General features: G+C 40.0%; 1 protein-coding gene across 2 annotated transcripts; it reads left to right on the forward strand.

Annotated features, from left to right (window-relative positions):
- The first annotated feature begins 130 nt into the window (after positions 1–130).
- adpgk (ADP-dependent glucokinase) lies at positions 131–22,028 on the forward strand. 2 transcript variants are annotated; one of them, XM_061894634.1, is made up of 8 exons: positions 131–341; positions 8,635–8,858; positions 10,488–10,713; positions 10,780–10,842; positions 14,368–14,488; positions 14,569–14,765; positions 14,854–14,952; positions 17,521–22,028. In XM_061894634.1, the coding sequence occupies exons 2-8, from the start codon at positions 8,641–8,643 to the stop codon at positions 18,082–18,084; spliced, it is 1,488 nt and encodes a 495-aa protein (XP_061750618.1). In that variant the 5' UTR covers positions 131–341; positions 8,635–8,640; the 3' UTR covers positions 18,085–22,028. The 2 variants fall into 2 exon arrangements, with proteins under 2 accessions (XP_061750618.1, XP_061750619.1); XM_061894635.1 differs by having other exon boundaries at positions 17,524–22,028.
- The last annotated feature ends 453 nt before the right edge of the window (positions 22,029–22,481 follow it).

Genomic DNA, 22,481 nt, shown 5'->3' on the forward strand with positions numbered 1-22,481 from the left:
TATTGTCTGTCCATCTGTGGTGGCCCTGTGATGAGGTGGCGACTTGTCCAGGGCACCCCCCAAAAAAGGGACAAGCGGTAAGAAAATGGATGGAAGGGTTTCATGTTGCTTCGCTTTCGAAAGCGAAGCTGCTCGTCTGCGCATGTGCGGGACGGGATGCGGAAATGTGGCTGTCTTCGAGCTGACTGTGTCGGCGTTGGTGTTCACCGCCTTCCTTCGTAGACTACGACCTTCGCCGCCGTCTCCATCCTCCAGCAGCTTTAACGCTCTTCATGTGGTCCTCCGGGAGACGACAAATACTTTCTTAGCGACAAAGTTTGGAACCTGCTCGCCCACGGCTGGTACGTCCTGCATACATAGACTAGCGAACACCCAGCGTTGTAGCTCCTCCGCTTACAAAGTAACAGCACTAAACTTATTGGACAACGAGAGGTAACATTGAGGGAAATAATTGGACGAATGTGTCTCTTAATTCGATTAGTCGCTCCTCCGAGTGACATAAAGCTACTTATCTTTCCGTCAGATTAGAACGAGGCTCACTTGATTTGAGAGACACCGGCTGCTAACTGCTACCGCTAGCCGGACACGTTACAGTTCTGTAATGCTGATTTATGACCAGCTAGTAAGCATGTTTAAGTTTAATATTTTACCAAACAGGCACAAAACTGAGGGGAATTACTGAGGTGGCGTTCCGCTCAAAAGTTGTAAACAGGACATGCTGGAAAGGAAATAAATAATACATGATTCATCCCTTTTCTATGGTGGCCGACAGGGACAAACGTACCGAAACAAACACGCAAATGCAAGAGAGAAATGTGATTTATTTTTGGTGAATTATATTTATATAGAGCTTTTACATGGAGAAACCATCCATCCAATTTCTACCGCTTATTCCCTTTTGGGGTGGCGGGGGGCGCTGGCGCCTATCACAGCTACAATCGGGCGGAAGGCGGGGGGTGCCCTGGACAAGTCGCCACCTCATCGCAGGGCCAACACAGATAGACAGACAACATTCACACTCACATTCACACACTAGGGACAATTTAGTGTTGCCAATCAACCTATCCCCATGTGCATGTCTTTGGCAGCACAGTGGAAGGGGGTTTAGTGAATTCACCATGAATTGATTAACGTTGACCCTGACTTAAACAAGTTGAAAACCTTTATCGGGGGTTACCATTTAGTGGTCAATTGTACGGAATATGTACTGTACTCTGCAATCTACTAATAAAAGTCTCAATCAATCAATCAATCAATCAAGTGTGTCAACCTCACAATACGAACGTCCTGGGTTCGATCTTAAAGGCCTACTGAAACCCACTACTACCCACCACGCAGTCTGATAGTTTATATATCAATGATGAAATATTAACATTGCAACACATGCCAATACGGCCTTTTTAGTTTACTAAATTACAATTTTAAATTTCCCGAGGGTTTCTTGTTGAAAACGTCGCGTAATGATGGCGTGTACGCGTGACGTCACGGGCTGTTATGAATATGAGCGCTGCGTACACACACAGCTAAAAGTTGTCTGCTTTAACGGCATAATTACACAGTATTTTGGAGATCTGTGTTGCTGAATCTTTTGCAATTTGTTCAATCATTATTGGAGAAGTCAAAGTAGAAAGATGGAGTTGGTAAGCTTTAGCCTTTAGCCACACAAACACACGGTGATTCCTTGTTTAAAATTCACGGAGGTGAAACTTTAGTATGAGATTTTTTTTTAAATATTCTAAAAATAGCAACAATTCAAAAATCCTTTATAAATATACTTATTGAATAATACTTCAACAAAATATGAATGTATATTCATGAACTGTGAAAAGAAATGCAACAATGCAATGTTCAGTGTTGACTGCTAGATTTTTTGTGGACATGTTCCATAAATATTGATGTTTAAAATTTCATTTTTTGTGAAGAAATGTTTAGAAGTAAGTTCATGAATCCAGATGGATCTCTATTGCAATCCCCAAAGAGAGCACTTTAAGTTGATGATTACTTCTATGTGTAGAAATCTTTATTCATAATTGATTCCCTTGTGTATTTTTCAACAAGTTTTTAGTTATTTTTATATCTAATTTTTCCAAATAGTTCAAGAAAGACCACTACATATGAGCAATATTTTGCACTGTTATATATTTTAATAAATCAGAAACTGATGACATAGTGTTATATTTTACTTTTTATCTCTTTTTTTCAAACAAAAATGCTTTGCTCTGATTAGGGGGAGCTTGAATTAAAAACAATGTTCACAGGGGGTACATCACAGAAAAAAGGTTGAAAACTACTGTCTTAATGTGTGGAGTTTGCATGTTTTCCCCGCGACTGCGTGGATTCCCTCCAGGTACTCTGGCTTCCTCCCACCTCCAAAAACATACACCGGTGATAAGTTGATTGGCAACACTAAATTGGCCCCAGTGTGTGAATGTGAGTGTGAATATTATCTGTCCATCTGTGCTGGCCCTGCAATGAGGTGGCGACTTGTCCAGGGTGTACCCACCTTCTGCCCGATTGTAGCTGAGATAGGCTCCAACACCCCCCTGACCCCGAAAGGGATAAGCAGTAGAAAATGGCTGGATGGGTATATAAACCCGTGTGGGTGGCACTGGAAAGTGTCTTGCCCAAGGAAATGACAGCAGGGACTAGGATGGCGGAAGCGGGAATCAAACCTGGAACCCTCAAGGTGCTGGCACGGCCACTCTACCAACTGAGCTATACCGCCCCGTCTCATGAATCTTATAAATCATGCGGAAATATCAGCATGCATGAATTAAAAATGCTACAAATTCCAAAAACAGAAATTTCCACAAGCCTAAAATTATGTACAAAGCAAACTGTGACCTGCTACCCAAGACTGTACAACAATTATTCTCAACAAAAGAGGAGGAATATAACCTAAGAGGAAAATCTAATTTAAAACATTTGTATGCTCGTACAACACTTAAAACCTTTAGTATATCTGTATGTGGAAATAAATTATGGAACGGATTAACCAAAGATATCAAACAAAGCACCAATATGACTCAGTTTTAGAGACTGTTCAAACTACAAGTGTTCACAAAGTATACAGAACAAGAATTCTGACAAACATCTTGAATCTTTTTTTTCCTCTTTTTTTTATTGAGACAAAGATTATTTATGTATTAATATTCGTATGTTTACTATGGTATATTATTATTTTTTTTTCTCCATTTGTTCACTTTTCTGTTAAAGACAACAAGGAGATTGGATAGAATAGAATAGAATAGAAAATACTTTATTGATCCCTGGGGGAAATTCAGCACAACAGTTCGCTCACAATAGACAATAATGATAATAAATAATATATAACATATATGTATATAATATATGAATAGTATAAATATATTCTACATTTAAGTGCAGTCAAGTAACATATACATTATACAGTCTGGTGGCTGTTGGTATGAAGGACCTCCTGTGTCGTTCCGTGTTGCATTTAAGGAGTCTGAGCCTTGCACTGAACGTGTTCATTCTCTCCGCAAGGTCCGAGTGTAGTGGGTGGGAGGTGTTGTCCATAATGGCTAGGAGTTTTGCTAGACTTCTCCTCTCTGACACCACCGCCAGAGAGTCCAGCTCCACTCCCACCACGTTACTGGCCTTTTCTACCAATTTGTCCAGTCTGTTTGTGTCCCTCACTCTTAGCCCACTGCCCCAGCAAGCCACGGCGTACAAGAAGGCGCCCGCCACCACCGACTCGTAGAACATCTTCAACATATTTGTACAGACGTTGAAGGATCCTAGCCTTCTGAGGAAGTAGAGGCGGCTCTGTCCCTTCTTGTAGAGGGCCTCAGCGTGTTTTGACCCATTCAGCTTGTTGTCCATGTGTACACCGAGATATTTATAATCCTCTACCATGTCCACATCGACCCCCCTAATGGAAACAGGGGCCGCTGAAGTAGTACTCCTCCTTCCCAGGTCCACAACCAGCTCCTTGGTCTTGGTCACATTAAGCTGGAGGTGGTTCTTTCCACACTATGTGACAAAGTCCTCCACCAGTGTCCTGTATTCCTCGTCATCACCATCCTCAATACACCCCACTATCGCAGAGTCATCAGAAAACTTCAGAAGGTGGCAGGTCTCTGACTGATAGTGGAAATCGGTGGTGTAAATGGTGAAGAGGAAGGGGGAGAGGACTGTGCCCTGCGGGGCCCCGGTGTTGCTGACCAGCCTGTCAGACACAGTCCTGCAGTCGAACGTACTGTGGTCTGTCAGTCAGGTAATCTACAACCCAGGACACCAAGGGGGCCTCCACCTGTATCTTCTCCAACTTCACACCCAGTAGCCCAGACCGTATAGTATTGAAAGCACTGGATAAGTCAAAAAACATGACCCTCACACTGCTCGCAGGCTTTTCCAGGTGGGTGTGGGCTTGGTTCAGCAGGTAGATGACTACGTCCTCCACTCCCAGTCGGGGCTGGTAGTCTAATTGGAATGGGTCCAGGTGGGGCTTGACTGTAGGGCGGAGTTGTTGCAGGACCAACCTCTGCATGGTCTTCAATACAATTGCTATCCAATGAAAAGGGGTAGGATTAAATAAGCTCAGCTTCTTCCTACTCCTTTTTGGACGTGCTGTAATGAAACAACTGGAATTGTGTGATGCATTACATTGTATCATATGCATGTTCGAAATAAACTGAAACTGAAAAAAAAAATTAAAACTATGTGGAATGGAAAGGTACTTTTGTCTTTGTTAAACACTTGGTCCTAAAAACAGTTGCTCTGTAATAATTTACAATAATTAGGGTTGTCAAATTGTTATTTAAAAAAAAAAGAGATTAATCGTGTTTTTGTTTTATTTGTATTATTGTTTTATTAATCAATCCAACAAAATAATACATAATACAATTCCAGTTACAAAACCAAACGTTCAGAATAGCAATCAACAGAGCAATTGAGGACACACAAACATGACACAAAACAATCCAAAAATAGTCAAACATAAATGAATAATATCAACAACAGTATCAATATTAATAAGAATTCCAACATAGTGGCATTTACAAATCCCTCATTTACATGATCATCACAGCCATTTATAAAAAAAATAAAATAAAAAAAATAACAATGTCACAGTGACTTACTCATCTCATCTCATAAGCCTGACAACACATTGTGTCCAATATTTTCTACAAATATAAAGTAAGTCATATTTTAGGTTAATTTAATAGTTAAAACACATTTAAATAATGGATCCTATATTGCAATATATGATTCATTATTATGTAAACTAAATGTATTTTTTTTTCTACTGATATCCTCTCCATAGCTTGTGTATACCAGTCAGTAGGAGTTAGACTATCAACATCTATCCATTTTTTTTTTAATATTACTGTTTTTGTTATTATGCATATTGAAAGAAATGCATGTTTACTCTTTGATAACATGTGACTAAATTGATGCAGATCACCAAGAATACTAGTTTGCAGTATCATCGGGATGTTTAGATTTAGGAATGTGATTGCTTCTTTTGTTGTTTTCAACCATAACAGTTTTATCGTCCGACATTTACACAATAAATGAACAAGAGTTCCATCAACTGCCCGACACTTCATACATAACTTCCTATCTACCGCACCAATTTTAAACAGCTGAAAATATGTAAAATGCAATTTATTCAAGATTTTAAATTGACTCAAGCTTATTTTTGATGCTTCTAAAGTGCTTATTGGCATTTTTCCAAATATCATTCCATGATATGTCTCTTTTATCTGAAATGTTTAAGTTGATTATCCATTTCCGAACACTAGTGTGATATTCATTTATTAGTATATAAAATATTTTAATTAATTTCTTAGTTTTATCTTGATTAAAAAGTGCATCTTCCATCTGCCATTACATGGCAATTAAAATAATATACTTTCAGAGGATAAGCATTTCTTTACAGCGTGTTTTAAAGAGATAACATTTAAAAAAATATTTCTGTGTATATTGATCAACTAATTTATTGAACAGTTTGAATGAGTTTATCGTGTTTTTGACTCTGGATTAAACATGATTAATCATTGCTTGCATAAATTAAATCTGCTTTAGAAAAGCCCAATATTTGTACAAAAATGCAATTTCATTGTCAAAATGTCATTCAGGAATGTTTTTAAACATTTCACTTGAATGTGTGTCATTTATTTGCACAAAACGTTTTTATATAAAGTTCTTTGAAGTGGTTTTTTGGAGTGACATTTGCCAATGAGGCCCTGTGATGAGGTGGCGACTTGTCAAGGGTGTAATTTGCCTTCAGCCCAAATGCAGCTACATAGGCTCCAGCGCCCCCTGTGATCCCAAAATGGACAAGCGGTAGTAAATGGATGGATGGAGGGATGGATTTGCCAGTGAGAATGTACTCACTCATTTTTGTACTGACGTATGTATTGATCTGATCGCTGACCAGATAGCGGTTAAAGTAAAAGAGCTTGTACAGTCAAGATAAATTGCATGAGTAAATAAGTGTGTTCATGATTATTGCGATCATTTTTTGTGATTAATCGCATGAGTTAACTCAATAATGTTGACAACCCTAAGAATATTACATCTTCAGTCTTTAAGACTGCTACACCTTAGGTCTGAGTCATTTTTATCACAATTTGAATTCCAATGGTCTTTATGTCATTCTTCATGGAAAGTCCTGGACGGACAGTTGACGTGGCTTTTTTTTTTAAAATAGAAATGAAAAGAAAGATATAGATTTACAGTATTTTCCGGACTAAAGAGCACACCGATACATAAACCACACCCACCAAATTTGAGGGATTTTTTTTTTTTTTACTTTAATATAATAGCTGCACTGGACTATTAGCCGCGAATATACACGTTGTGAAATAAATTATTTAAACATAGATATTTTGTAAATGTTTATTTACATACCTTAATGTCCAAACGGTGTCTGTAACACGGCAGTATAACGGCTGGTCGAACAAAATCGAAGTCATCGTCATGGACCCACTAGCTGCAGATGCTAGCTCTCCAATCAGCTAAACAGACTCAATAACTCCACGGTGACATGTTGGTGAATTTACTGAGGAATTTGTGGAACTGAAACGATACAAAAAAAATTGCCTTTGCAAGTTAATAATACTAACACAGACACTCGGAAACGTGTTACCACAGTAGTTAATGCTATTGGCGCTAGCTTCATTACATGAAAACACTCCAACAGACATCACACTTGGGACGGTATAGCAAGTATTAACAGTTTATGGTATATTATAAAGCTTATAAACGTGGCTTGCAATGATGAATGGAGAATCCATACGGGTAAAAACGCTATGGATGGCTAAAAGACTGAACGGCTCACAGTTGAAAGGACTAAATTGAGGGACACCGTAGAACCTGCAGTGGGCAAACTCATCCAAAAGATAGTGCCATTGCACAAACAATAGCACACATCATTGTGTTTGCTTGTTTGTTTTTTCAAAACTATTGAATTACGGCCGTCAGTAAACAAAAATCTGTAAATTAGCCGCACCGTTTTTTAAGCCTAAGGGTTTAAAACATGGGATAAATATCGCAGTTTATAATCTGGTATTTACGGTAAATCAGACCATTTAAAAAAATCAACATTTAAAAAACAAGTTACTCGATGGGAGTCAGCGGCACCCCTGTGCATAATTTATTGCAATGATGAAAGAGTGAAAGTGATTAAAATGGTGGCGATATTTTAAATCCATCCTTTGTTCATTTTTATACTCTTGTTCTCTTTTACTACTGTAGTGGCAATCTTCACCTTTAAATGTTCAAATTTATTGACACTACTCAACAGGTTTGAGGGAGTGATCCTACACAGCAGCAAACATTGCATTGAAGTGAAGTCCAGTCAGAAATCCAGTTAATGCATATTTATTAATTAACTTGCAGGGTGAATGAAACATACCATGGATTATTGTAGTGACATGGTGCCATATGTTCTCCTGTCTTTCCTGCCTGTTGCTGTGTGTTGTTGTCTGCTGTTGTCTGCCGTTGTTGTCTGCTGTTGTGTGCCATTGTCTGCTGTTGTGTGCCGTTGTCTGCCGTTGTTGTCTGCCGTTGTTGTCTGCTGTTGTGTGCTGTTGTCTGCTGTTGTGGTAAGAACAGTTTGTACTCCCACACCTGAGTCCTCCCTAAAAAGAAAGTAATGCCAACACAAAAATAAGGATGCCTAAAATGGCTCCTACAACTACTATGTAAGTCTGTCTTTTTACACAAAACATTAATAAAACCTTCAAATATCACAGGGCCTGACGTTGCAAAAGCTCAGTCAGAAATATTGCGAGTCCAGGTAGTGACGTATTCTTCGCGCATGCATGGACTGATTGGGTCTTCCGGGACCGATCGGTTAGTGACAGTGTCAACTGTCGGTGGTAGAACCAGGGCAGTGGAGATAATTCGCCTTGGGGCACGGGAAGTGCGAGGAAGCCCAGTCGGCAACAACATTCCTACAGTTCATTGCTCAAACCATCCAATAATTTTACTCCACATATCGATTTGCTAAACATTTAAGTGATCAATCACCATTTTTGCATTTTGAGCTTGTGTTGTGTCCTTTCTTTTGGAAAGAAAATGCTGAATGTGCAGGGTTTAGCAGGAGCACTTTAGTACTATGAACTATCTTGATTTATTTCAATGGGTTTGTGTCCGCAGTGCATCATGTGGAGGAAGGCCTCAGTTGCGGCCCTCCTGGCGCTGGCGGTCGGATACCTCTACCACGGCGGCCCGGTGTTGCCCGAGCAGCTTCTCCAGTACATCAGCCTGCCCGGCTTCCAATCGTCCCAGCAGAGCCAGCGGCACGTGGAGCGGGTCATTTCTGACGCCTGGGACTCGCTGATCACGTTGCCCGTGCGGCAGTGGAGCCGAGTGGCCGTCGGGTGAGTTGAAGGATATTGACTGGTGTGTCCATGCCTTCACTTCTCTCATCCGTCCAATGTGGCGTGACGAAGACGCTTGGTCAGCATTTCTTAGGACGAGGGATGTGTCTGAGCTTGTTCCTATGGGAGAACTTAAATAAGTCATTAAATATAATTATCGATATTGATCAATATAGAAAACGTTTATCTTGATACAGTTTTGAGCCATATCCCTCAGCCGTAGGCTCAGTTGTAAGCAGACTTGTACTTGCATGTATTTACTATCTAGAATGCACAAAAACGCAAAAACATGTTTGCTTGTTTCATATAAGGATTATGAATGATAGGCAAAATTCCCGAAAAAAAATACATTTCCCCTTTAGCATGACATTTTGTGCGTGAGTAACTGAGCAAGTGCACAAAAAAAGCTTTCTTCTATTTTAAGTACATTAATTAAAACTGAAGTAAACTACAAACTACATATATATGGCGTCAAAACGGTGCCAAAATGATTCTGCGTAAAAACCACACACTGTGTGCGCATGTGAGCTCATTTTAAGCGCGTGGTGACTCCTTTTACGCCCACACAGACTCGCTCGCGATGTGTCTTTCTCTTCCTCTACACACAGGTCGACTCTGTGTGAACGTACCATGTGTCTTTCTCTACGCACGCAACGTTCCTCTTTTCTGGCGCTTACGGGCAGGCAATCAAGGGAGTCTGTTGTGTGATTAGAGTGTTTGGAAGAATGACTCAATATTTGTGTGTTTTGTCATCTAATAAGGTAACCACACTTTAAGGCTTTAGATGCTCACTGAGCTGAAACCAGATTGTTTCTGATTAGGGATTTAATGAAAAAACGGTTTTAATACTTACTGCGGTAAAACTCCAGACGCCTCACCTCCCAAGGGGTGAGCAAGGCGATGGATCAAATGCAGAGGACCAATTTCACCACACCTAGTCTCTGTGTGACAATCGTTGGAACTTTAACTTTAACTTTAATATTACTGTTTTAAATTAAAATGATTGAAAAACCGTCATTGATAACTGCACTTCGATGACCTCTCGGGCTGACTCGCACTAGCTGGTTCACGTAAATGTTAACAAGAAAACAAGAGACATTAACGTCATGCCTCGGTCTAGAGTTGTATAACCACATTGCTGTTTGAGCAACTAAGATATTTGATTGTGCACAATAAACCCACAAGCTGTGAATGATCAGCCTGTACTCACAAGTAAACGAGACAAAGGTGTTTTCACAATGCGTTCAAGGACCGCTGAACAGAGTTGGACGCCACAACACCCGCCAGAAATACCACATAAAAATGGATTCTATTTGTTACGCTTTTTTCATCTCAATAAATCTTAAAGTACTACAGTTATAACCTAATAGTTAAAAACATTTAATAAATATACAATATTAATAATAACTATTTAAAAATAATAAAATATAACAATTCATATAAAAATAACACATATAAAACATTGTATCTTTGACATTGTATCTTTATTTTAGCTATTAAAAAGTTAACAATACCACAATAATAATGATAAACGTGATATGAAATGTTCATATAGTTACAACACTACTTTTGAGAAACTTGGAACTCCAAATTGTAAGACTCACGAGTGTTTCCCCCTCCCTCGTCCAGTGTCAACGCCTGCGTGGACGTGGTGGTGTCGGGTGTGGGTCTGCTGCAGGCGCTGGCGGTGGACCCCGGCAACGGCCTGGATCATGAAGTCCTGCACTCGAAAGAGGACCTGAAGGAAGCTTTCATCCATTATATGGAGCGCGGGGCGGCCGCTGAGCGTTTCTTCAGCGACAAGGTGGCGTTCCAGAGGATTGCCAGAGCAGCTGCCGAATATCCCACTGCCAAGGTAACACCACCTTAACGTCCTTCTACTTGGAATTCTTCTCACCCTTTGATTCTGTCCGTCCTCCAGCTGTATGTAGGAGGGAACGCCGCCCTCATCGGGCAGAAACTTGCAACCTATCCTGACCTCATGGTAAGAAACACGTGGCAGTTTTTTTTAGTAGAAAACTATAACACATTTTTGTTTAGCTGGGGACATTGCCATCAGCGCTAGCACTAACACTGTGCTTTTATGGAAATTACATTTTGGTTCTTCATATAGTTTAGTTTCTGTGTCAAATTTGAATAAACTTTAATCAGTCAAACAGTTAATTAAAATTAATTAATTAAACAAAAGTGTGTCCCTTTATTAAATCATCCATTGATTAAACTGAAATTTAGATTAACTTTTGGAATTGGATTTATTTTATCATGACTAATGCGTGTATTTACTGACCATTTTTATTATGATGGGAAATATTTTAATAATTAAAATACTACAAATACTAAATTTTAGACATTTCTTATACATATATATATATATATATATATATATATATATATATATATATATATATATATATATATAATCAGTCAATCAATCAATCAATGTTTACTTATATAGCCCTAAATCACTAGTGTCTCAAAGGGCTGCACAAACCACAACACAAACCACTACGACATCCTCGGTAGGCCCACATAAGGGCAAGGAAAACTCACACCCAGTGGGACGTCGGTGAAAATGATGACTATGAGAACCTTGGAGAGGACGAAAGCAATGGATGTCGAGCGGGTCTAACATGATACTGTGAAAGTTCAATCCATAATGGATCCAACACAGCCGCGAGAGTCCAGTCCAAAGCGGATCCAACACAGCAGCGAAAGTCCCGTTCACAGCGGAGCCAGCAGGAAACCATCCCAAGCGGAGGCGGATCAGCAGCGCAGAGATGTCCCCAGCCGATAAACAGGCAAGCAGTACATGGCCACCGGATCGGACCGGACCCCCTCCACAAGGGAGAGTGGGACATAGGAGAAAAAGAAAAGAAACGGCAGATCAACTGGTCTAAAAAGGGAGTCTATTTAAAGGCTAGAGTATACAAATTAGTTTTAAGGTGAGACTTAAATGCTTCTACTGAGGTGGCATCTCGAACTGTTACCGGGAGGGCATTCCAGAGTACTGGATCCCGAACGGAAAATGCTCTATAGCCCGCAGACTTTTTTGGGGCTTTGGGAATCACTAATAATATATATATATATACATATATACAGTGAACATATATATGCATCTATATACTGTATATATATATGTATTTATATATATATCTTGCGACTGTACATATGTATGTACAGTCGCGATCAAAAGTTGACATACCCTTTTAAATAACATAATATCATGGCTGTCTTGAGTTTCCAATACTTTCCACAACTCTTTATTTTTTTGTGATAGAGTGATTGGAGCACATACTTGTTGGTGACAAAAAACTAAAAATGTGACCAAATCCGCTGGGTAAAAAGACATACAGCAATGTTAATATTTGGTTACATATCCCTTGGCAAGTTTCACTGCAATAAGGCGCTTTTGGTAGCCATCCACAAGCTTCTGGCGAGCTTCTGGTGGAATTTTTGACCACTCCTCTGGACAAAATTGGTGCAGTTCAGCTAAATTTTTTGGGTTTCTGACATGGACTTTTTTCTTCAGCATTGTCCCCACGTTTAAGTCAGGACTTTGGGAAGGCCATTCTAAAACCTTAATACTAGCGTGTTTTAGCCATTCCTTTACCATTTTTGACGTGTGTTTGGGGTTCTTGTCCTGTCGGAACACCCAGCTGCGCCCAAGACCCAACCTCCGGGCTGAGGATTTTAGGTTGTCCTGAAGAAATTGGAGGTAATCCTCCTTTTTCATTGTCCCATTTAAAGCTCCACTTCAATTTGCAGCAAAACAGGCCCAGAGCATAATACTACCGCCACCATGATTAATGGTGGGCATGGTGTTCCTGGGATTAAAGGCCTCACTTTTTCTCCTCCGAACATATTGCTGGGTGTTGCGGCCAAACAGCTCAATTTTATTTCTTCTGACCACAGAACTTTCCTCCAGAAGGTCTTATCTTTGTCCATGTGATTTCAGTTGACACACACGCTCATGCCACGCACGCAGGCACACACACACACACACACACACACACACACACACACACACACACACATTTATATACACTTGCACTTACCTGTGAATCCTTTTGTCTTGTATAGAGAGAGTGAGGTAGGGTGCCGTTACTTCTGTTGACCGCAACAGGCTTTCTTTTTCCATCATAGTCCGGTCCATATAGTCCTGCAAACCCATCTGCATGTAATGTATTGTTTTTTACTCAAAGGGAAATAAATCACCCTCAAAACTGCAGTAATGACTTTGTGTTGCAGGCTTGGACCCAGTGTGTCAGACAGAGCCCTGCTCTCTACTCTCAATGACAATATTTTGACTTAGTAATTTACTAAGTCAAAATAATGACTTACTAAGTCAAAGTAATCACAACATAATGACTTACTAAGTCAAATTAATAAGCGTTTAAAAAAAAAGAGTTAAAAGTGGGGCCACATGCTGACATATGCTCAACTTATCTTGCTTAATTTATTACAGCATTTGGGACGCCTGTAGTTGATTTTTATTATGTAAATGTTGTATTTGTATCAACATGTGATAGAGGGAACCATGCCATTCAAAACTAGGCTGCTACATTACTAATGATTAATGTAACTATAGCTGAAAAATAGTACAATAGCAATAGGAGAGTCTATTCATCCCTGAACACCATGGAGTTCATGTAAGCTTTATGATGCAGTTACGTTATTATATAAACTATCAGAGACAGCTTTAGGAATCTCTTCATTTAACATAATGTTGTTTTTGCTGCTTCAACACAGCTCAATCAGCTCAGGAAAAAGGTAAAGTGAAATAACTTAGTTGTTAACTGTAGGTCAATACTGCCTGTCTTTCTTTCAGACAGACAGGGCTTTGCTGTCCATAACACACACGCACGCACACACACCGCACAGTGAGCTAACGTTACGCTAAAAGCTAATTAGCCTTCATACACTTTCATCTTTCATCTCAAGGACTGCGAGTGAGCTAAGCTGTCGCTTATGTTTCTAGAACCTCAACTGGCTCATAGTGATGTTACCAATAGTTGACTAGGGAGGTGTTTATTATAATTTGGGGGAGTCCGCTGCCCGGGCTTACCTGCTAAACACCTTTCTGCTCACCACACCGCAGGAGCACTGACACCATGCGCTCTGAATACGCACTGCTGATTGGTTGTTATATGCGATCTGAATACGCATTGCTGATTGGCTGTTACTGCTCTGCGTGTAACCAATCAGATGGTTCTGTGGGTGGGACAATGCTGGGTGTTGCAGAGACGTACTGACTTAGGCAGTACGAGGCATAGCAGCTTGTTAAGACATTAGTTTAGGCGCTGACTCTTTGTTGTTAAGGCGGCCGCATTAACAACAAAGCGCTGCGGGAAAGCCTGTAAGGCGTGTCTCAATTGTGCGCCTTCTTATGAGTTCTTACATGATAAAGAGAGTGCCTTTGTTGTTTTTATCTTTATGGATTGTTTTGAGTGTCTTTATTTCTGTTCTCAAAAATTAATAACTTTTATTGTTCTTGTTTTTAACACTACAGGTTTTGTTATGTGGACCAGTTGGACCCAAACTTCACGAGATGCTGGATGAGCAGATTGTTGTTCCACCGGGTTCGCTCCAGGAGACGGATGAATATCATCTTATCCTGGAATACAAAGCAGGTAAGTAGCACAGGTTACATGTTGAAAGCAACGCTCCTCATCCTGTCATCCTTCCTCATCATATTCTTTCTCCTTTTCAGGTGAGCAGTGGGGTTCAACTCGGGCGCCTCAAGCTAACCGCTTCATCTTCTCGCACGACGTGTCCAACGGCGAGATGAGCTCGCTGGAGACGTTCGTGACGAGCCTGGAAGAGTTCCAGCCTGATTTGGTGGTCCTGTCCGGGCTCCACATGATGGAGGGTCAGGGCAGGCAGATGTGGGAGGAGCGTCTCAAAGAGGTCCGTCACATGTTACATGTCACATGTTACATGTTACCTTCACATTAACCAAGGGAACTGGCAGGTTTACTGTGTCTCCTCTTGGCAGGCAGTGGCAGCCATATCAGACATTCGTAAAGACATTCCCATTCATTTGGAGCTGGCCAGCATGACGGACAAAGACTACATGAACAGCATCATGCAGGAGGTACATGTTGGACACAGTCTTCCACAGGGTTGCGCGTTATAGACAATCTAATTTATATACGATAGTTTTTAATACAATGGTTATATCGTGATAATGCATGTTCACAAATTCTCGCTGTGTCCCCCAAATTTCACAGAGACAAGCGAACGACCACTACCTCAAATCACTGTAACTTTCTTGCTAGCTGCTAATATCCCTCCAAAGTGTAAAACTACTTCTAATTCCGTCATCCTAACCCTTCATGGTGGCAAAAAAATATATTGTATTTTTCGGACTGGAAGGCGCACTTAAAATCCTTTGATTTTCTCCAAAATCGACAGTGCACTATAACCCTTTGCGCCTAATGTACCTATTAATTCTGGTTGTGCTGACGGACCTCGAAGCTTTTTTAATTGGTACATGGTGCATTGATAAGGGTTACCAGTAGATGGCAGTCACACAAAAGAGAAACGTGTGGGCTGCAAAATAATACGAGCAAGCAAGCACAAAACTTTGATGTTTTAGAAAATTACACACGGCGCTCAAAAATCTGTCACATTGTTTTGGTACTCCTTTGGTAAACTATAAAGTGGTGGATTGTCGGGTTATTATGGCTACCGTAGTCAGACATACTGTGCTTTAACATACGGGTATTTTTATGGTGGGTGTGTGTAAAAGGACCCCAAAATGGCACCTACTAGGTGACTTATTATGTGGCATTTTGTTTCGCAATATTATGAAAAAACAACTTTTCTTACCTATTGGTAACTGCTGATGTGTATTTGGGTTCTGCATAAGTTCCGAAAAAATATGCGCGTCTGCCAGTGTAGCCGACAGTCAATAAGCTCCTTCTTTTTTGCTATCTTCTTGTTGTGGGGCATTCATCCTCCGTTGTTGCCATTTTTAATACAAGGTAGCATACAGTTCTAACGAAGTAGAGCCATAATAAGAAAAGACGGTCAGAAAGCGGCTTGAAGATGGTCTGTAAAACATAATCTATTCAAGACTTTGACCAAAGAACCACCATTACATGTTATGTAGACCACAAGGAACGGTTTTAAATGTAAGAAAAAAAAAATCATAAATCAGAATCAGGTTTATTTGGCCAAGTATACTTGCATATACAAGGAATTTGTCTTCGGCAGTTGTTAGCTCTCTAAACACACAATAAAATAGACAAGTATATATTTATTGGGAAAGCAAGTACTCTCGGTGCATACTTTACAGCAAGACATACTAGTCACCTGTCAACATTATTTACAAGACCTTAAAAGACTTTTAAAGCGCGTTATGATCAGGTGTGCTCTTGATTAGATCCGCTCATCGGCAGTGCGTCTTATATTCCGGTGCGCCCTGTGGTCCGAAAAATAAGTAAGATTTCTTAAAAGTATCATCACCAGAAGATGAGGAATTGCTGAACCTGCTACACTACACACTGTAGGAGGGTGTGCTTACCGCAAGTTAGCTTGAATGTAAACAGAGGTGAGCAGAACAATACAAATATCGACAGAAACAATAGTAACATTATATGGTCGATATTAGTGTATTTAGATACTTTTTATTAAAAAAATGTTTTTGTCATTTGTGTTACTGTTTGCAAAGGATTTAAATCAGAGCCAAAAGTTGGTAATTATTTAAATATTTAATTGATATGGGGCGGAGTTGCTCAGCGGGTAGAGCGGCCATCCACTTGAGGGTTCCTGGTTCAATTCCAGCTTCGCCATTCTAGTCACTTCAGTTGTGTCCTTGGGCAAGTCACTTCAATTACTTTCCTCCCAGTGCCACCCACCATACTAGCCAACACTCTCCGATATTCCTGGGAGACTCCCAAGCGGCACAAAATGGATGGATGGACTCCAGAATTTCAGTGCTCCTCCCGAAAATCTCCCGGGGCAACCATTGTCCCGAATTTCTCCCGATTTCCGCCCGGACAACAATATTGCGGGCATGCCTTAAAGGCCCTGCCTTTAACGTTCTCTAAAACCTGTCATGTCCGCTTTTCCTCCATACAAACAATGTGCCGGCCCAGTCACATAATATATGCGGCTTTTACACACACATATGTGAATGCAAGGCATACTTGATCAACAGCCATACAGGTCACACTGAGGGTGGCCGTATAAACAACTTTAACACTGTTACAAATATGCGCCACACTGTGAACCCATACCAAACAAAAATGACAAACACATTTCGGAAGAAAATCTGCACTGTAACACAATATAAACACAGCAGAACAAATACCCAGAACCCCTTGCAGCACTAACTCTTCGGGGACGCTACAATATACACCCTGCTACCACCAAACCCCGCCCCCCCAACTCCAGCATTTTCCTGCTGGAAAATGTTAAATGAATGGACTTATGTGACAGCGCCCTCTGCTGGATTAATTGTTTTTTTTTTTGCCCTACAGAGAGCGCCATCAAACCACTTTCTACTTAAGTTAGAATTCATTAAAAAAATTATCGACAATGTTAAGCACAAAGCGGAAATATGCAGAGGTTTACCGTAATATTTCAGTCTTTGCTGCTGACCGAACTGATCCTTGGTGATGATGTCTTTCATGACGTGGTCGTGTCTTCCTGTTAGCAGTTCATGCCCATTGTCAGCTCCATCGGGCTGAACGAACAGGAACTGCTGTTCCTGTCGCAGGCCGGTGGCGGGCCACACGCTCACTTCAGCACCTGGAAGGGCGTCCCCGACGTGGGCCAGGTCAGCGACATCCTCCTATGGATTCTGGAGCGCCACGGCCGCAGCGACCCCTCATCAGAGGCCGACCTGACCCGCGTCCACTTCCACACCCTAGCCTACCACGTGCTGGCTACGGTGGACGGCTACTGGGGCAACCAGGCGTCGGCGGTGATGGCAGGGGCTAGGGTGGCCAGCAGTCAGGCGTGCGGCGTGCAAGCGGTGGACGTCAGCAAGGTGGAGCTGAAGGCTCCGCTCCATTTTTACAGTTCACACTCGGAGCCCCGGGAGTCGCTGTCACTCGACCCTGCGGCCCCTGTGGCGGTGTGGCGTCGGGGAAACGTCACCTTCCACCTGACGCCGGTGCTGGTCTGCAAGCTGCCGCTTCGGACAGTGGGACTCGGCGACGCCATCTCAGCGGAGGGACTTGTTTACTCAGAGTTAACGAGCCAGCAGCACTTCTGATGCTGCCTGCAGTCGGACCATCCAGGTGATGGGCTGAAGGTGAGCCTGCTTCTGCGTCTTCCTCTACGCTTTCAAATCCTGCCTGTGAACACGTCCTGCCTCCCTCTGTCGTCTGCCGGGTCTGCCTGGGCTGACACGGACTGTGGGCGATAGTGGGACATCTTTGAAGTGGCTCACCAATTTTATCTGGGTATGTGTGCCTTCACAGAGGTCAATATCTTCACCAAACGAAGGCAAACCTTGTCCACACGAACACACCTATTGAAAATATTTTCCATTATTTCACATTACCGCCGTCAAATTCGAAGCATTTATCTTCACTTAAATAAAAAAATTCAGAAAAACAAACTAGCAAAAAAAAAAAATTTCTAAATAGGTGCATCTACCAAAGTGAAACAATGTACAGTGGAACTTCGATTTACAAAGTTAATTGTTTTTTTGACAGGGTTCGCTAGTAGAAAGGTTTGTATAGTGAAGCAAATTTCTTCATAAGAAACATTGTGAATATAAATAATGGGTTCCATCCTTGATAAAAGTCAATTTTTTAGCTACGGTTTGAACACTATATAAAGTGCTATGCAGTATTGTATATCAAAAAAAACTTAATAAGGGGGTGATGCATTAACTCTTTATTAACAAGCCAAACCAACAACAACATACCGCTGCTCTGCCAATAAGCGCACATCCACAGAAGACCCTTTGAAGCCCTCACAAACGATCAGAAATCACAAAAATCCTTAACTTTATACAACCATATTGCTACAATAATCAACATTTCAAAAAGTAAAATCCACTTACATTAAAAGGAAACTGCCCTTTTATTTGATTTTGTCTACAGTTTACAATATTTGTGTAAGGGAAGAACAAATGGGGTTTTTTTCACTGCCAACAAACATAATAAAACATAACTCTCTGTACAATGTCTGTTGTCATTAGCATGTTGATTGCTATGAAGTTCATATATTCCCATTTATATAAAGAATGAGTCAATCTTCGCTAAGAAAAATGGGGTGAAACGAAGCCTTTTTTCGTGTCTTTCTTACCAATTCTGGATTTAAATTGGATGCCAAAGTGTACCAACTTGTCAGATTTTGTCCTCATGCTTCTACTATCCAGGTAAGAGGCATTATTTATGATTTGGATTAAACTTTGGAGCTTTGATGCTTAAAAGCAGTTCACCGCAGCCACTGATGTCAGTGCAGCCACCACCACGTGTTAGCTCCCGCTGATCACAGCGCCGCTATAAATAGTTTGTCTGTGTAGGACTTATAATAACAATATCGCAAATATTTGGTTAATATTCAAGTCATAAAATGTAAATGAAGTATTGGCAGTTTTTGGATGTTTTTTTGAGAGATTTATGGGCAGAATAGAGGACATCCCATTGACTGTATTTACGAGTTAGAATTCATAAAAAATACATCTGTCATCATGTCTTTCATAACGATTGGAAACGATAGGCAAGATAAAAAAAAGTGAAGTTCCCCTTTAACATTGAAGGAGGATCTGATGAGAAAAAGCAGACAGGGAGGGTGGTGCGTGTGTGCGTGAAGAAGCGCCGCTGAACAACAGGTAGTGTCTTCTCCACTGTAAAATGAGTCTGTTTTGCCATCTCTGGTCTCATCATAATTAAAAAATGCCTGCTTTGTTGAATTTTCCATACTAGTGAATGCCAATAATGTACTCTTTGCAAATAGTCTTTTTTTTAACACCAGAGCGATTCTGTCTTTTTTTTTACCGGCCAAACTATAAAAAAAAAAAAAAATTGTTTTTTTTGTTTTGTTTGTTTTTTTTTGTTTGGCCGGGTCTCACCCCCCGCTGGACCGTGGAGAAGACTGCGACTTATAGTCCGAAAAATACGGTAACTAGTAATGTACTATGCAGCAAGTGATGCCCTCACAAAAATCCTGCACCCTGCTTTTTGCCTGCAGGCAGGACACAAAATTAATTAAGCGTTTGTACATAAACTTGTTTGCATATTCGGCACAATCGAAAAGTTTGCAAATAGAGGGGTTTGTAAATCAAGGTTTCACTGTACTTAAATAAAATGTGGCCAACATAAAACCATAATTAACTGTACACAAAGTGTTTAAGTCATAGTAAGGCATTTTTGAACAGCATGCGAGTCAAAATATGTTAGACATAAATGTCTCACTTTTTAACATTGTCTCACAAGGTTACAAATACATCAACAACTGTTCACTCAAGTGTAAAAAGAAGCTAAGTTGACCAATGTGTGTTACAACTGAAAGGAATGATAACTCACCTTTGATGGTTGATTTCTAGGACTGGCAGGCAGACCTGGTACTATGTTGTATCATCTTCATCTTTTTGGTATGGTCTGGATTAAGAGTTACGGTGGATTTTTGAGGGACATTCCTTGTTCTCCAAATTGTGCAATTTTGGGGCGTTTGACATCTAAGGTTCCACGGCACCTGTTTTTAAATTGAACATTGGTTATTTTCAGGATTGTCAGTCCTCCTGTACTCTTCTTTTCCTCGGATATTATTGCTGTGTTTCCATTCAACTACACCACCTGCTGCTTTGGCATGCACATGACGGAGAAAATATTTGTTAATATCTGTGTACGCGTGGACATTGCCTGAAAATACTCACATTTAAATGGACTAAACATTATTTCATCTTGTTCAACATCTTTTGTTTCTCTTTTTTGTTGACTTTGTGTACCCAAAAATGATTGCAGGACTTTCTCAGACTTAACTTGTTGTTATGAAGACACATGTGACATTTTTTAATTCCGCATAGAAGCGAATTGTTCCTATTCTTATGGGAGTTAATTTGTTACATTGTCATGAAAGCATTTTTTGACAGTTTATGCAACTGAATTTTTTGCATCTGAATTTTGTGAACTTATTTTTTTTACATCAAATTATGAGAATTTCATTAAAAAAAATGTTTATGTCATAACTTTCATACCTTTATTCAGCGGAAGTAGGTCTTGAGTTTTGACTCAACAAATATTTTTGCAACAAACTTTTTAACAGTGAATTTTATACACTATATTTTAAAACACGTTATTTTAACAAACTTAATTTTCAAACACACAGATGTTTATGTCATGAAGTTGTCAGCATAATTTGATTGAATTCGTGAGCAAGGTTTGTGTGTTTTAAAAATTATGTTTAAGAGAATTCAGTGCACAAATATGTGTTGCTTTTAAACTCGAGACTGGTAAACTGATAAATTGAAATAAAAAAAATATTAAATGAAAATCTAATTAAATTGTGTTCACAAAATTCAAATTGTTGCATAATTTCAGTGTCAACAAAGCTTTTGTAGTAAGTACACAAATTAACCTCCGTATACTCTCATGTTGCAAAGCACAAAGTGTCATTGTTGTAGGTTTTTTGTTTTGTTTTTGTTTTTTACCATTTTTGTTTGATTATAACTTTAACATGTGAACCTGGACACTGTTATTGTGGATGGAGTCTTTATGCACGCAAATGATGTATCTATCCATCTATCAGCAGACACCACATCGCAAACATGAAGTTTAGACAGAAATTAGTTAGTTTTTTACATAATCTTATACTCAAGCAATTCACTGGAGAATCCCCAACCCCTGTGTCCAATTTGAACTTCAGCAAAAGCATCTTCCCTGATTTATATGCTATATTATGTTTGTTTGTTTTTTTACATTTTTTGCTCAAACTATGGAAGACTAGAATAATGTACATTTGTGACTGTCCCGTGTGTGTCTCTCCCCAATACCTCAAAGCATTTCATGGATCAGTCTTAATGCAAAATGTGACAGGGGTTTTTCACCTTAGATTGTTTGCACTACAGTAGGTGTAAAAGAGAACGTAACCCCACCCCCTCCTAGCAAGTACAATCTAGTCAAATAACTATATAATTGTGGATGACCAAAGTTCTCAACATTTGTCATTTACTTGTATTTTTTCATTAAAATGTATATCTACCAATTGTTTTATGCTGTGTTTTTTCCTGACTAAAGAGCCAGTTAAAATTGGAATTAGTTCAGGGGTGTGTACAGATTATTTCCAATGAGGTCTGCACACTGAAATATTAAAATAGGTAGGGGCCATTTTTATATTTAATATATAGAGTCAATACAAACGTACATATATACAGTATATACAGTCAAGAAAATAAGTATTTGAACACCCTGCTATTTTGCAAGTTCTCCCACTTAGAAATCATAGAGGGGTCTGAAATTTTCACGGTAGGTGCATGTCCACTGTAATGAGAGATAACCTAAAAAGAAAAATCCAGAAATCAAAATCCATGATTTTTTAACAGTTTATGTGTGTGATACAGCTGAAAATAAGTATTTGAACTCCTGTCTATCAGCTAGAATTCTGACCCTCAAAGACTTGTTAGTCCGCCTTTAAAAGTCCTCCTCCACTCCACTGTAT

The sequence above is a fragment of the Nerophis ophidion genome, linkage group LG03 (assembly GCF_033978795.1).
Source record: "Nerophis ophidion isolate RoL-2023_Sa linkage group LG03, RoL_Noph_v1.0, whole genome shotgun sequence".
NCBI lineage: Eukaryota > Metazoa > Chordata > Actinopteri > Syngnathiformes > Syngnathidae > Nerophis > Nerophis ophidion.

Coding starts and splice junctions, on each gene's coding strand:
- adpgk (XM_061894634.1), top strand. CDS start 8,641: ATGTGGAGGAAGGCCTCAGTTGCGGCCCTCCTGGCGCTGGCGGTCGGA. Junction 10,714..10,779: donor CCGAATATCCCACTGCCAAG/GTAACACCACCT, acceptor TCCGTCCTCCAG/CTGTATGTAGGAGGGAACGC. Junction 14,953..17,520: donor TGAACAGCATCATGCAGGAG/GTACATGTTGGA, acceptor TCTTCCTGTTAG/CAGTTCATGCCCATTGTCAG.